The 13359-nt window shown below is 45.2% G+C and overlaps 1 protein-coding gene across 3 annotated transcripts in view; it reads left to right on the top strand.

Annotated features, from left to right (window-relative positions):
- LOC146968234 (disks large homolog 4-like) overlaps positions 1 to 13359 on the top strand; it is a 51023-nt gene that overhangs the window by 16713 nt on the left and 20951 nt on the right. For 2 of the 3 annotated variants that reach the window (XM_085806438.1, XM_085806439.1), the window contains exons 5-7: positions 8246 to 8296; positions 10151 to 10275; positions 12098 to 12267. In XM_085806438.1, coding sequence (XP_085662564.1) covers positions 8246 to 8296; positions 10151 to 10275; positions 12098 to 12267 — 346 coding nt within the window. Of the gene's footprint in view, positions 1 to 3755; positions 3871 to 8245; positions 8297 to 10150; positions 10276 to 12097; positions 12268 to 13359 lie in introns of those variants that run through there. The other variant, XM_085806440.1, reaches the window with a different exon arrangement.

The raw sequence follows: 13359 nt of genomic DNA, 5'->3' as shown, positions 1-13359 counted from the left end.
CGAGTTAAAGTGCAACAATGCCATCCTGTAACAGGAGTTAAAGTGCAACAATGCCATCCTGTAACCGGAGTAAAAGTGCAACAATGCCATCCTGGATTAAACAGGAGTTAAAGTGCAACAATGCCATCCTGGAACAGGAGTTAAAGTGCAACAATGCCATCCTGTAACAGGAGTTAAAGTGCAACAATGCCATCCTGTAACAGGAGTTAAAGTGCAACAATGCCATCCTGTAACAGGAGTTAAAGTGCAACAATGCCATCCTGTAACAGGAGTTAAAGTGCAACAATGCCATCCTGTAACAGGAGTAAAAGTGCAACAATGCCATCCTGTAACAGGAGTTAAAGTGCAACAATGCCATCCTGTAACAGGAGTAAAAGTGCAACATTGCCATCCTGTAACAGGAGTTAAAGTGCAACAATGCCATCCTGTAACAGGAGTTAAAGTGCAACAATGCCATCCTGTAACCGGAGTAAAAGTGCAACAATGCCATCCTGGATTAAACAGGAGTTAAAGTGCAACAATGCCATCCTGTAACAGGAGTTAAAGTGCAACAATGCCATCCTGTAACAGGAGTTAAAGTGCAACAATGCCATCCTGTAACAGGAGTTAAAGTGCAACAATGCCATCCTGTAACAGGAGTTAAAGTGCAACAATGCCATCCTGTAACAGGAGTAAAAGTGCAACAATGCCATCCTGTAACAGGAGTTAAAGTGCAACAATGCCATCCTGTAACAGGAGTTAAAGTGCAACAATGCCATCCTGTAACACGAGTTAAAGTGCAACAATGCCATCCTGTAACAGGAGTTAAAGTGCAACAATGCCATCCTGTAACCGGAGTAAAAGTGCAACAATGCCATCCTGGATTAAACAGGAGTTAAAGTGCAACAATGCCATCCTGGAACAGGAGTTAAAGTGCAACAATGCCATCCTGTAACAGGAGTTAAAGTGCAACAATGCCATCCTGTAACAGGAGTTAAAGTGCAACAATGCCATCCTGTAACAGGAGTTAAAGTGCAACAATGCCATCCTGTAACAGGAGTTAAAGTGCAACAATGCCATCCTGTAACAGGAGTAAAAGTGCAACAATGCCATCCTGTAACAGGAGTTAAAGTGCAACAATGCCATCCTGTAACAGGAGTAAAAGTGCAACATTGCCATCCTGTAACAGGAGTTAAAGTGCAACAATGCCATCCTGTAACAGGAGTTAAAGTGCAACAATGCCATCCTGGATGAAACAGGAGTTAAAGTGCAACAATGCCACCTGGATGAAACAGGAGTTAAAGTGCAACAATGCCATCCTGTAACAGGAGTTAAAGTGCAACAATGCCACCTGGATGAAACAGGAGTTAAAGTCAGTCAGTTATAGGGTTTGAAAAAGATGTTTGAGGAGCTCCCAGACATTTCTTGAAGAAGTTCTTGAGGTCCGTGTTTGTGTGAGAGAGAGAAATGAGCCGCTTTGAGGAGGTTCTCAGGTCTTTGAGGAGGTTCTCAGGTCTTTGAAGAGGTTCTCGGGTCTTTGAGGAGGTTCTCAGGTCTTTGAAGAGGTTCTCAGGTCTTTGAGGAGGTTCTCAGATTTTTGAGGAGGTTCTCAGGTCTTTGAGGAGGTTCTCAGGAGGTTCTCAGGTCTTTGAAGAGGTTCTCAGGAGGTTCTCAGGTCTTTGAAGAGGTTCTCAGGAGGTTCTCAGGTCTTTGAGGAGGTTCTCAGGTCTTTGAGGAGGTTCTCGGGAGGTTCTCAGGTCTTTGAGGAGGTTCTCAGGTCTTTGAAGAGGTTCTCAGGTCTTAGAGGAGGTTCTCAGGTCTTTGAAGAGGTTCTCAGGAGGTTCTCAGATCTTTGAGGAGGTTCTCAGGTCTTTGAGGAGGTTCTCAGGTCTTTGAGGAGGTTCTCGGGTCTTTGAAGAGGTTCTCAGGTCTTTGAGGAGGTTCTCAGGTCTTTGAGGAGGTTCTCAGATCTTTGAGGAGGTTCTAGGGAGGTTCTCAGGTCTTTGAGGAGGTTCTCAGGTCTTTGAGGAGGTTCTCAGATCTTTGAGGAGGTTCTCAGGAGGTTCTCAGGTCTTTGAAGAGGTTCTCAGGTCTTTGAGGAGGTTCTCAGGTCTTTGAGGAGGTTCTCAGATCTTTGAGGAGGTTCTAGGGAGGTTCTCAGGTCTTTGAGGAGGTTCTCAGGTCTTTGAGGAGGTTCTCAGGTCTTTGAGGAGGTTCTCAGGTCTTTGAGGAGGTTCTCAGATCTTTGAGGAGGTTCTCAGGTCTTTGAAGAGGTTCTCAGGTCTTTGAGGAGGTTCTCAGGTCTTTGAGGAGGTTCTCAGGTCTTTGAGGAGGTTCTCAGGTCTTTGAGGAGGTTCTCAGGTCTTTGAGGAGGTTCTCAGGTCTTTGAAGAGGTTCTCAGGTCTTTGAGGAGGTTCTCGGGAGGTTCTCAGGTCTTTGAGGAGGTTCTCGGGAGGTCAGGTCAGTGTGGAACCGGGACAGCGAGAGGTGATGTCACAGGTGACGTCAGGTGAGGTGTCCTGGTGCTGAGGTCAGCTGATCCACTGTTATTAACATTCACAGAGAGAGAGAGAGAGAGAAGACCTACAGCCAGAGGCCCACTGCTAATTACACACACTCACACACACACACACACACACACACACACACACACACACACACACTCACACACACACACACTCACACACACACACACACACACACACTCACACACACACACACACACACACACACACACACACACACACACACACACACACACACACAGCGTGGGCTGTCTGTGCCCACTCTGAGTGTGATGCATCTCTACATGTCTTTCTCTTTTTTCTTTTTTTTTCTTTCTCTTTTTTCTTTTTTTTTTTTTGCCCGGCCGTCGCCATGGCAACGCCTAGAATTCTAGGGAGGGAGGGAGGGAGGGAGCACAGGAGTGGGAGGGGGTGTTGCCATGGCAACAATATTAGCAGAACGTTCGCGCGCGTGTGTGTGTGTGTGTTTGCTGAAATCATTCTTGCTGTCAGAATTCTATTAGTCTCTCTCTCTCCTCTCCCTCTCTCTATCTCCTTCCCCCTCTCTTTTCTCTCTCCCTCCCCCCTCTCTCTCTTTTCTCTCTCTCCCCTCTCTCTCTTTTCTCTCTCTCTCCTCTCTCTTTCCTCTCTCTCTCTCTCCCTTTCACTCTCTGAAGGAATCCCCTCCCCTTTGTGATGTCACTTGGCCGCTGGCCGAGAGAGAGAGAGAAAGAAAGAAAGAAAGAGAGGGGAGAGAGAGAGAGAGGTAGAGAGAGGGTGATGTGCAGTGGGGCGTTCGGAGGGTCGAGCGGCACAGTGAGAGAGCGAGCGAGCGGAGGAGGAAGGAGGGATGACAGAGAGGTAGAGAGAGGTAGAGGTAGAGAGTGGGTGATGAACATTCATTCAGAGGATCTGCTGCTCGTCCTCGTCTCTCTCTGGGTGAACGGGGGAGGGTCAGGGTGAGGAGCGACCTGTCAGTCATGTCCGCGAGGTGAACGAGCTGCTGCTGCTGCTCAACGACCTCTTCCTCCTCCTCCTCCTCCTCCTCCTCCTCTTCCTCCTCCTCCTCCTCCTCCTCCTCCATCACCACCGCCGCGCTCTCTCTGCTCCTCCTGCTCCTCCTTAATTATTCATCCGCCGTGTTTATGTAAGAGCCGCGGCCGCGCTCTCATCGAGCCGGAGAGACGGAGAGACGGAGGGACACGGGCACCGGCGGCGGCGGAGGGACACGGCGGCGGCGGGCGGCGGAGGGACGGTGGACACGACGGGGACAGAGGACAGGGACAGTGAGGGAGGGATGTTTGTGTCTGTGTGGTACGCAAAGAAGATGGGAAGACGATTCATCAACAACGTGCGAAAAGCAAAGAGACACCGGCAGAGGATGATGGTAGGAACCCCGGTCGTCCAATCAGAGAGAGAGAGAGAGAGGGGGGCGCAAGATCACCGCGTGAATTTATTAGCATCAGATTATCTGGGATTGTGTTAATATCAAATTATCTGGGATTGTTAACATCAAATTATCTGGGATTGTTAACATCAAATTATCTGGGATTGTTAATATCAAATTATCTGAGATTGTTAATATCAAATTATCTGGGATTGTTAGCATCAAATTATCTGAGATTGTTAATATCAAATGATCTGGGATTGTTAGCATCAAATTATCTGGGATTGTTAATATCAAATTATCTGAGATTGTTAGCATCAAATTATCTGGGATTGTCCACCAGGACGCAAGATCACCGCATGAATTTATTAGCATCAGATTATCTAGGATTGTTAATATCAAATTATCTGGGATTGTTAATATCAAATTATCTGGGATTGTTAGCATCAAATTATCTAAGATTGTTAATATCAAATTATCTAAGATTGTTAATATCAAATTATATGGGATTGTTAGCATCAATTTATCTGGGATTGTTAATATCAAATTATCTGGGATTGTCCACCAGGACATCCACCGGGACGCAAGATCACCGCGTGAATTTATTAGCATCAGATTATCTGGAATTGTTAGCATCAAATTATCTGAGATTGTAAGCACTGATATTAACAGATTGTTAATATCAAATTATCTGGGATTGTTAGCATCAAATTATCTAAGATTGTTAGCATCAAATTATCTGGGATTGTTAATATACAATTATCTAAGATTGTTAGCATCAAATTATCTGGGATTGTTAGCATCAAATTATCTGAGATTGTTAGCATCAAATTATCTGGGATTGTTAGCATCAAATTATCTGAGATTGTTAGCATCAAATTATCTGTGAATGGGATTGTTAGCATCAAATTATCTGGGATTGTTAGCATCAAATTATCTGAGATTGTTAGCATCAAATTATCTGAGATTGTTAGCATCAAATTATCTGGGATTGTTAATATCAAATTATCTGAGATTGTTAGCATCAAATTATCTGAGATTGTTAGCATCAAATTATCTGAGACTGTTAGCATCAAATTATCAGGGATTGTTAATATCAAATTATCTGAGATTGTTAGCATCAAATTATCTGAAATTGTTAATATCAAATTATCTGAGATTGTTAATATCAAATTATCTGAGATTGTTAGCATCACATTATCTGAGATTGTTAATATCAAATTATCCGAGATTGTTAGCATCAAGCTACCTGAGACTGTTAGCATCAAATTATTTGGTATTGTTAAAGGGACAACGAGGAGTTTCTATTTGGTTATAAAAAAAGGCTCATGTTAATGTGGATGAATCTACGCTACCCACACTTGTTAATGGCTCCATTTTCGATAAATATATCGTTTTGTCTCTATCGTTATTTTGTTATTTTAATTAATGGTGGAAATGCTTACTTTCGGTTTCGCGGACGCTCATGAGAATAATGCCGCCGTATTGCCGTTTATGGTCACTACGACGGTAACTGAACCTCTTTGAACCTCTGACTTTAATTATTGATGAATGAAAACATGAGTCTGTCTTGCGCCGGTCGAAGAATTCTACAGTGCGGAGGCTCATTAATGTAGTGTGAAAACGCTTCGCTTTTCCAAAACTCCTCGTTGTCCCTTTAATATCAAATTATCTGGGATTGTTAGCATCATATTATCTGAGATTGTTAGCATCAAATTATCTGAGATTGTTAATGTCAAATTATCTGGGATTGTTAGCATCAAATTATCTGAGACTGTTAGCATCAAATTATCTGGGGTTGTGTCCTAACTCCCTCCCTGCTTCACTCCATCCTACTCTCTACATAGTGAATTCTATAGTGGACTATATAATGAACTTTCGGACACTGCTCCGCCGCACAGTTAATTATGTATTAGCTACGTTGCGTAATTAAAACGTTGCAGATCAATGTTGACTGCATTTATAACTGCAATCCGTGACTGCAATGCATAATGGGATATCTTATGTCCACTACATTTTGCGGTGAATTGTGGGATACAATGATTGCACTATATAGTAGAGGTCGTCTCGGGTTGAAAATTGACGTGTCCGAACCCGGTAGAACTGTTACATTTGGTTCCGAGATCCGATGGGAACCCCGATAATTAAAAACAAGATATGATACCGACCCCTTTTTGCCCGAGACATTACAGACCCAAGTCCGTGTGTGCCCGAGAGTAAAGCTATGAGAGTTTATCCGACACCGATAAGGGTCCGCTAATTCACACAGATTCACTAAACCCCTAGCACTAGGCTTTAACGGAGTACTACACAGTAGCATTACTTGTCAGCGGGTTTGTTGTCGTATTGAGAAAGCGATATTTATATTTATTTGTTCAAACTGCAGGAACATTTTAATGAGAGTAGATGGCGACAATAAGCTGCTGCCGAGCTGAGCTCTTTACAAAGAGGGGGGCGACAGCCATTCCGACAGTCCGCTATTCCGAAAATTTCCAAAGGTCCATCATTCTGAATTTCCGAGGGGCCGCTATTCCTAAGGTGTCAATCGTGGTGTTTTATTTTGAAGGATCAGGGACCGGATTCTCTTGTGTGTCTTTGTTTGACTTCCTGCCCGGCTTGACGTGATCACTCGCGTGAGCCGGCGGCACGACTGGTGTGTGTAAACGACACAATCGGTTAACATGAGCCGGACAAAAAATATCAATGTTCGAAATGGCGGCCCTTCGGAATGGCACACTGGAACCCTACAAAGAGTAGCTATTGACCAGAGCGGCTTTTTTATGCAAATGAGAATGACTGATGCATCCTGGGTAATTTAGGGGCAGCACCCGGCATCCCTCCATTGAAAAGTTCAGCCTAACTGGCTTGACAAACTAACTAACAAAAAGTTGTCTATTAACAGGCTATTTACAGACAACACTGAGCCAAAACCTCCCGGTGATTCCACCAAATACGTGTAGATGTCTGGGTCAGACATTTCTGGCCACTGTGTGGAGTCACTGATCATGTGGGAGGCTAAAGGACTATACCGCTAGATTCATTCATTGTCATTTTTCAAGATAGCGTGAACGGTGGGTTTCAAAGAGGGTGTCAAAATAATTATGAGACATAGTGCTACAAAAGAAACACAAAATAAAACATTCAAATTGATTGTTAGTTAGTCTACGCTCCATCAAAACACAAAAGGCCACTGAGTGCAATTTAAAAATGCCGGGTGCTGCCCCTAAATTACCCAGGATGCATCAGTCATTCTCATTCTAAAAAAGCCGCTCTGGTCTATTGCAATGTACACAGACCGATAGCCGAGGAAGTTGGTTAGGTTCGGACCCTGGTCTGGGTCTGTGCTCATATAACATTGATTATGTATCTTGCACTTTATCTCTTTTTTCTCTATGTTTATTTGTTAGCCATTGAAATCTGTCTTGCTGTAGTTTGTTATAGGGGTGGAACCGGCTTCGTTCCCTCCTTGCACCATTGAAATTTGTGTGCTAAATAAATAAACTCTAAACTCTAAACTCTAAACTCTAAACGTGAAGCGGTTTTCATCCCAGCGCTGCTTTGTGATCTGATGTTCTCACTCTGTGTGGTGGAGAGACACTGACTCAGAGTGGCAGAGAGGGAGAGAGAGAGGGAGCTGTCGGGGGAAATGAGGAGTAGCTTTAATTAATTCAGTGTGAACTGTAACGCACACACACACACACACACACACACACACACACTGTAACACACACACACACACACACTCTGCTGTCAGTCTACCTCTCTCTCTCTGTTATGTAACTCTATTGAAGCTCGCTCGCTCCTCCAGATTCTCCAGAGACAAACACAATGAACCGAACTGTGTGTGTGTGTGTGTGTGTGTGTGTGTGTGTGTGTGTGTGTGTGTGTGTGTGTGTGTGTGTGTGTGTGTGTGTGTGTGTGGACAGCTGCTGTCTACACATGACGGAGAGAGAGAGCGATGCAGTGACATCATCATGACATCATGTGTAGCTACGTTGAACATCTGTGACACGAGAGCTTCACAGTAAAAGCACTTCCTGTCGCGACACTTTCACAGTAAAAGCGGTAACCTGTGATTTTTGTGTGACATCATCGAGCGTAGTGTGTGTGTGTGTGTGTGTGTGTGTGTGTCTGCTGCGACAGGAAGTGATGTAATAACCAGCTTCAGATCTCGCTGACTGTGTGCATGAGAGAGAGAAGGAGAGAGAGAGAGGCGGTCGCTATAGCTACAGTTACAGTTGCCAAGGTAACTAACTGACCCCCCCAAGGGCCCAACAGCTGTTACCATGGAGTTGCCGTGGCGACAGGCTGCAGCCAGCAGAGAGGAGATGTGGTTTAACCGTCGTTGTGTGTGTGTGTGTGTGTGTGTTCACAGATGAACGGATCAGAAGGAGAGCTGGAGTACGAGGAGATCACACTGGAGAGGGTGAGGACACGCACACACACACACACACACACACACACACACACACGCTCTGTGAAGCCGCCTCCAGCCCATAATAAGCCCCGCCCACTGACATCACAGGTTATTTTTAGCTTCCGCTCGTTATTTCTGGAAACGTCTTGACAGAGCAGAGTTTGATCAGTGGAGCTTCACATCTGTAAACAGCTGTTAGGAACGGTTCTGTTGGGAAACAGCTGCACAGGCAGAGAGACGACGGCCGACCTCTGACCTCTGACCTCACGGCTCTCTATAGGCCTACGGTTCTTTTAGGTACAGTTTTGTTAGCTACGGTTCTGTTAGGTACGATTGTCTTAGGGTGTATTCACACCTGCAGTGCGCACTAAATTTAGATTGCACTAAATTTGGTCCTGTTTGGGTCAGTGTGAAAGCACATTGCACTCTTTCTTTTCAAATTCTTTTTATTGATTTTTTATGCAGGTATTGACAAGTGTACAGGATAGTCTTTAGAGGTAGTCACAGTATTGCATGTTCAAACCCACCCCACCCCTCCACTCAAAGAAAAACAAAACAGAAAAAAAAAAAAAAAAAAACAACAAAAAAAAAACAACAGAAACTAAAGAAACAAACAAAAATAAAATAAAACAAACATAGACACAAGTATATGTGTAAAGGAATGCAAATAATACACGTATGAATGAAACAATAGTGGTACAATAGGAAATCACAGTAGGACAACTGCTATAAAGGTATACAGTAGTTCCATTTTGGGAGCCTGGTCTGTGGGTCTTAGTGCTGGAATATCAAGGGCAGTGTTGGGAGTATCACGGTTCAATTATAACATCAGGTCTTTCAAAATAAGCAAGAAGCGGTGCCCATATCCTATAAAACTTTTGTTCTGATTTACGAATAGAGCAGCGTATTTTTTCTAACTTTAGGCGAGACATGAGGTCCTGTAGCCACTGGGAGTGTGTGGGAAAGCACATTGCACTCTAATGCACCAAAACTAGTGCGGCCTGAGGAGGTGGTCTCGGTTCGGCTCCAGCTGAACTCTGGTGCGACCCAACTGTCAGGCGAACTCAACAAGTTTGAGCTAAAAGGGCTCCCGTAGTCGTTGACAACGGGTTAACGCAGCGGTCCTACGCAGCTCTGTCCCCACAAACGAAGCAGCAGCAGCGACCGGCTGCCCCGCTGCTGCTGCTGCTGCTTCGTTTGTGGGGACAGAGCTGCGTAGGACCGGAGCACCGGGCGGTCTCCCCGCTCAGTCACCGGACAGGTCGGTGGCTCCGTTCCTGGTGTCCGCGGAGCAGCTGGTTACCGTGGTTACCGAGCAGCAGAGGTCCGCCCGTGTTTAACGTTTAACCGGGAACTAACGGGACCGAGCTGGGTGAACGCAACCGGAAACCAGCCGGAAGTACCAAACAGAGTTATACATGCAAACAATATAGAAATAAATGACCAGAGCTACTAACAACCGGCCCTACTGGAGTCTCCATCATGAAAGTTTTATCAATCAGCGATTCCAGATTCCAACCGGTAGTCATGGAGACGTGACGCTCTCCAAGTTTGGTCCCGAGTGACAAAAAGCAGGTGTGAAAGCAACCGCACTAACTGAAAAATGAAACAATGTATCATTTTAACATTTGGTGCTGCACTAAACAGGTGTGAAAACACCCTTAGGTACAGTCCTGTTCTGTACGGTTCTAACTGTGAGACCTCAGTAGAGAGGTTCTCCACCAGCCCCACAGACCTGCTGGAGAACATTCACATTACCATGACATTCTCCATAGAACCTCTGCAGAACCCTGACGGTTCTCTTCCTCTGTGTGTGTGTGTGTGTGTGTGTGTGTGTCTCTGTGTGTGTGTGTGTGTGTCCAGGGGAACTCTGGTCTGGGCTTCAGCATCGCAGGAGGAACCGACAACCCTCACATCGGAGACGACCCATCTATCTTCATCACCAAGATCATCCCGGGGGGCGCGGCCTCGCAGGACGGACGCCTCAGGTACACACACACACACACACACACACACACACACAGAAGCTGTGTTCAAAATCATCCACTCATTCACTCACTCCCTATCTACTACATCATGTATATGATATAGTGACTCCATCATGTAGACCACTGATTCTTAACCATAGGGCCGCGGCCCACGCTTGGGCTGCCAGCACCCCCCAGAGGGCCGCAAAAAACTTTCAGTTTTTCACCTGTGGGCCACGAGGGCCGCGGACTGTGTAGATCAGGCATGTCCAAAGTCGGCCCGCGTCTCTGGCCTCCAAACAGGCTGAATGAAATGAAGGGAGTGAAGCCTCTTGTCATTCATCCAGGATCTTTGTCTCTGTGGGGGATGCGGGGCCGCTACCACACACACACAACATGTGAACCTGTGAGGAGCAACGCTAGGTAACGTCAGTGTTGCCAACTTGGCGACTTTCCAAACCCTCTTAACAACTTTATTTTAGTTAAAAGCGACTAGCGACAAATCTAGCGACTTTTCCGGTGCTGTTACAAACGTTTTTGGTTTGGAGACTCGGACGTCAAAGCACGTCATCACTGCTGTTTTCAACGAGCAGCGGTGCTGCCGTAACCCCCCCGCCCCCGTCCCTACAGCCCCCACCGGCGGTGTCACGGAGCTGTCCCCGCTATGAGACCCGCTCCACGCCGCTGACACCCCCACCACACCCGAGCGACATACACAGCCTCAGCTCAGTCACTACTCACCTCATCTACTGTGATGACACACGGTCAATATCTATTGAAGTGCTATTTTGTTGAGACTTGATAAGAACATTTTTTGATTTTTGAAAAAATAAAAAAAATAAAAATTCCAGACAAATTTTTCTTCATTTTATGTGGTCTTCAAATATGAAAAGCAGAGTGATTTTGCAAAACTTGTTTAGATTTGTTTATCTGTGAAGAAATGAAAAGAATGCCATTTGCAATAAAAAAAAGTATTATTTATATAAATATTTAATGGGCCCCGGGCCACTTTGTACTATAAAAATTGGGCCTCAAGGTCAAAAAGGTTAAGAACACCTGATGTAGACGATGTAGGGAACGACGGGAGGAGACTTCAGACGCTACACGGTGACTCTCTGGACGTGGTTGTGTCAGCTGATGCTCCAGGTGTTAGCATGTTAGCGTGTTAGCCTACTGCTGTGACGAAGCAGACGCACCGAGAATCATGTAAACAAACCGGACACATAAAAATAAAATAAGAAAAACCAGGAACATGAGAGGATGTGATTCTGTGTGGTTGTGTTTCTCTACAATAAACTGTTGAAATATCGGAAGTTTGGTTTGGTAAACTGCTGTTGTGTGTCCCGACCGTGAGCCGTTAACGGCTCTGTGGCTATTAGCTTAGCTCGTTAGCTGTGGCTATTAGCTTAGCTCGTTAGCTGGTATTTCCTCCATATTCTACTACAGTTTCTTTATCAGATTGATTTAATGTTAATGTTATTGTTGGGATGCTGCTGCCAAACTCCTGCTGCTCAGGCAAACGGAGTCTGAGGAGTTTACTGCTAAATAACCTAAAGAAATCCTAGCTAACATGCTAATTAGCTTCCTCTTCTTCTCTTTGCAAAACACGACGGCATTGCATTGTGGGATACGGAAGAAAGTAGTGTACATCGCTTGTTCACTCAATTTTGCGGTGCATTGTGGGTGTTTTGTCGTCCACTACAAAATGTTGAATACACTATATAGTTGAATTGAATTGAATTGAATTGAATTGAACTACATCCGTGATAGGAGGAGATTTACTACACAGCTAGAGTGAATTAACAAACACAATCTCTCTCTCTCTCTCTCTCTCCGTGTCCAGGGTGAACGACAGCATCGTATTCGTTAACGACGTGGACGTGCGTGAGGTCACACACTCCATCGCCGTGGAGGCGCTGAAGGAGGCGGGGCCTGTCGTCAGGCTGTACGTGCTGAGGCGACGCCCACCCAGCGAACGCATCACACAGATCAAACTGATGAAGGGACCCAAAGGTGTGTGTGTGTGTGTGTTACTGTGTGTGTGTTGTAATGGTAAATTTGAATATTCCTTTGTTTTAATCACTTGTGACGTCCCTACCCCCTGCTTTCCCTCCAAGGTATCAGATCCTCTTTTGTTTGTCATCCATTTGTGTATTCTAATGTCTAGACCTTGTAATTGCATTTCAAGTTCCAGAGACACCCAACCTCTCATTTCCTCATGATATACTACAAAGGGGTGTGGAATATACCTGAGGGGGCGTTCCTCAAGTATAAATGTTTAGGTCTCCCCATTATCTTTGTCTTTTCATCAACATCACCCACTCGGGTCGAATGGACCTTTCCTTGCAAGGAAATAAAATCATGATGGCCGGCCAAGTCTCTATTTCATTTTTCACCAGCAACAGCAACAGAAAATTTCCACGACAGTGTGATCTCATCTTCCTGTTAGAACAGTTCTCTCTACACTAAGTCCTATTCTTCAGGTTCTCCGGGTTCTTCTGGTTGCTTAGATGAATCTCTTAGAGAACAACCTTCACCTGTGTGGAGAACCCTGTTAGAACCTCATCTCATCTGCAGGGCTGGTGCGGTGCTTAGAATAACCCACTGAGAACCAGACCAGAACCTCTCCTGTGGTGTGTCTCAAATCGCACACTTCTCTCAGTGCACTAATGTCACCAGGCTAGCACCGTCTCAAATCCGACATGGCCGCTGCGCACTGACCGGAAATGACTCAACAGCTGCTTCTTCTAGTTTTTTAAATTCTGATTGCAACCATAGCAACCGGCTGTTGGAGCTCTGTTGCCGACACTTGACAGCGCTTTTTGTCGATCAAAACGAGCTATTAAGTTGTGTTTTATTGTGTTAGTGTTGTTGTTGTGCTGTTACGAGTGTTTTTTAAAGACATTTACGCCGGTGTCAGCTCCGTCGCTGCTCAAAGCAACCGCCGCCGTTTGAAAAGTAGTGACGTGCTTCCGCTACGTCACCAAGATGGCGGCCGTTAAAGAGGAACTAAACCCCTAAACCACTTTTTTCTGCTGAAAACAAATGTATTTGGGTATAAGGTAGTGTTGTCGGTTGATTCTGGTCCAACTTTTGACATTTTAG

The sequence above is a fragment of the Trachurus japonicus genome, chromosome 18 (assembly GCF_045865225.1).
Source record: "Trachurus japonicus isolate A0001 chromosome 18, Traja_1.0".
NCBI classification, from domain to species: Eukaryota; Metazoa; Chordata; class Actinopteri; order Carangiformes; family Carangidae; genus Trachurus; species Trachurus japonicus.
Note: the sequence above shows the minus strand (reverse complement) of the source record. Positions and strands in the feature narration are given on the sequence as shown.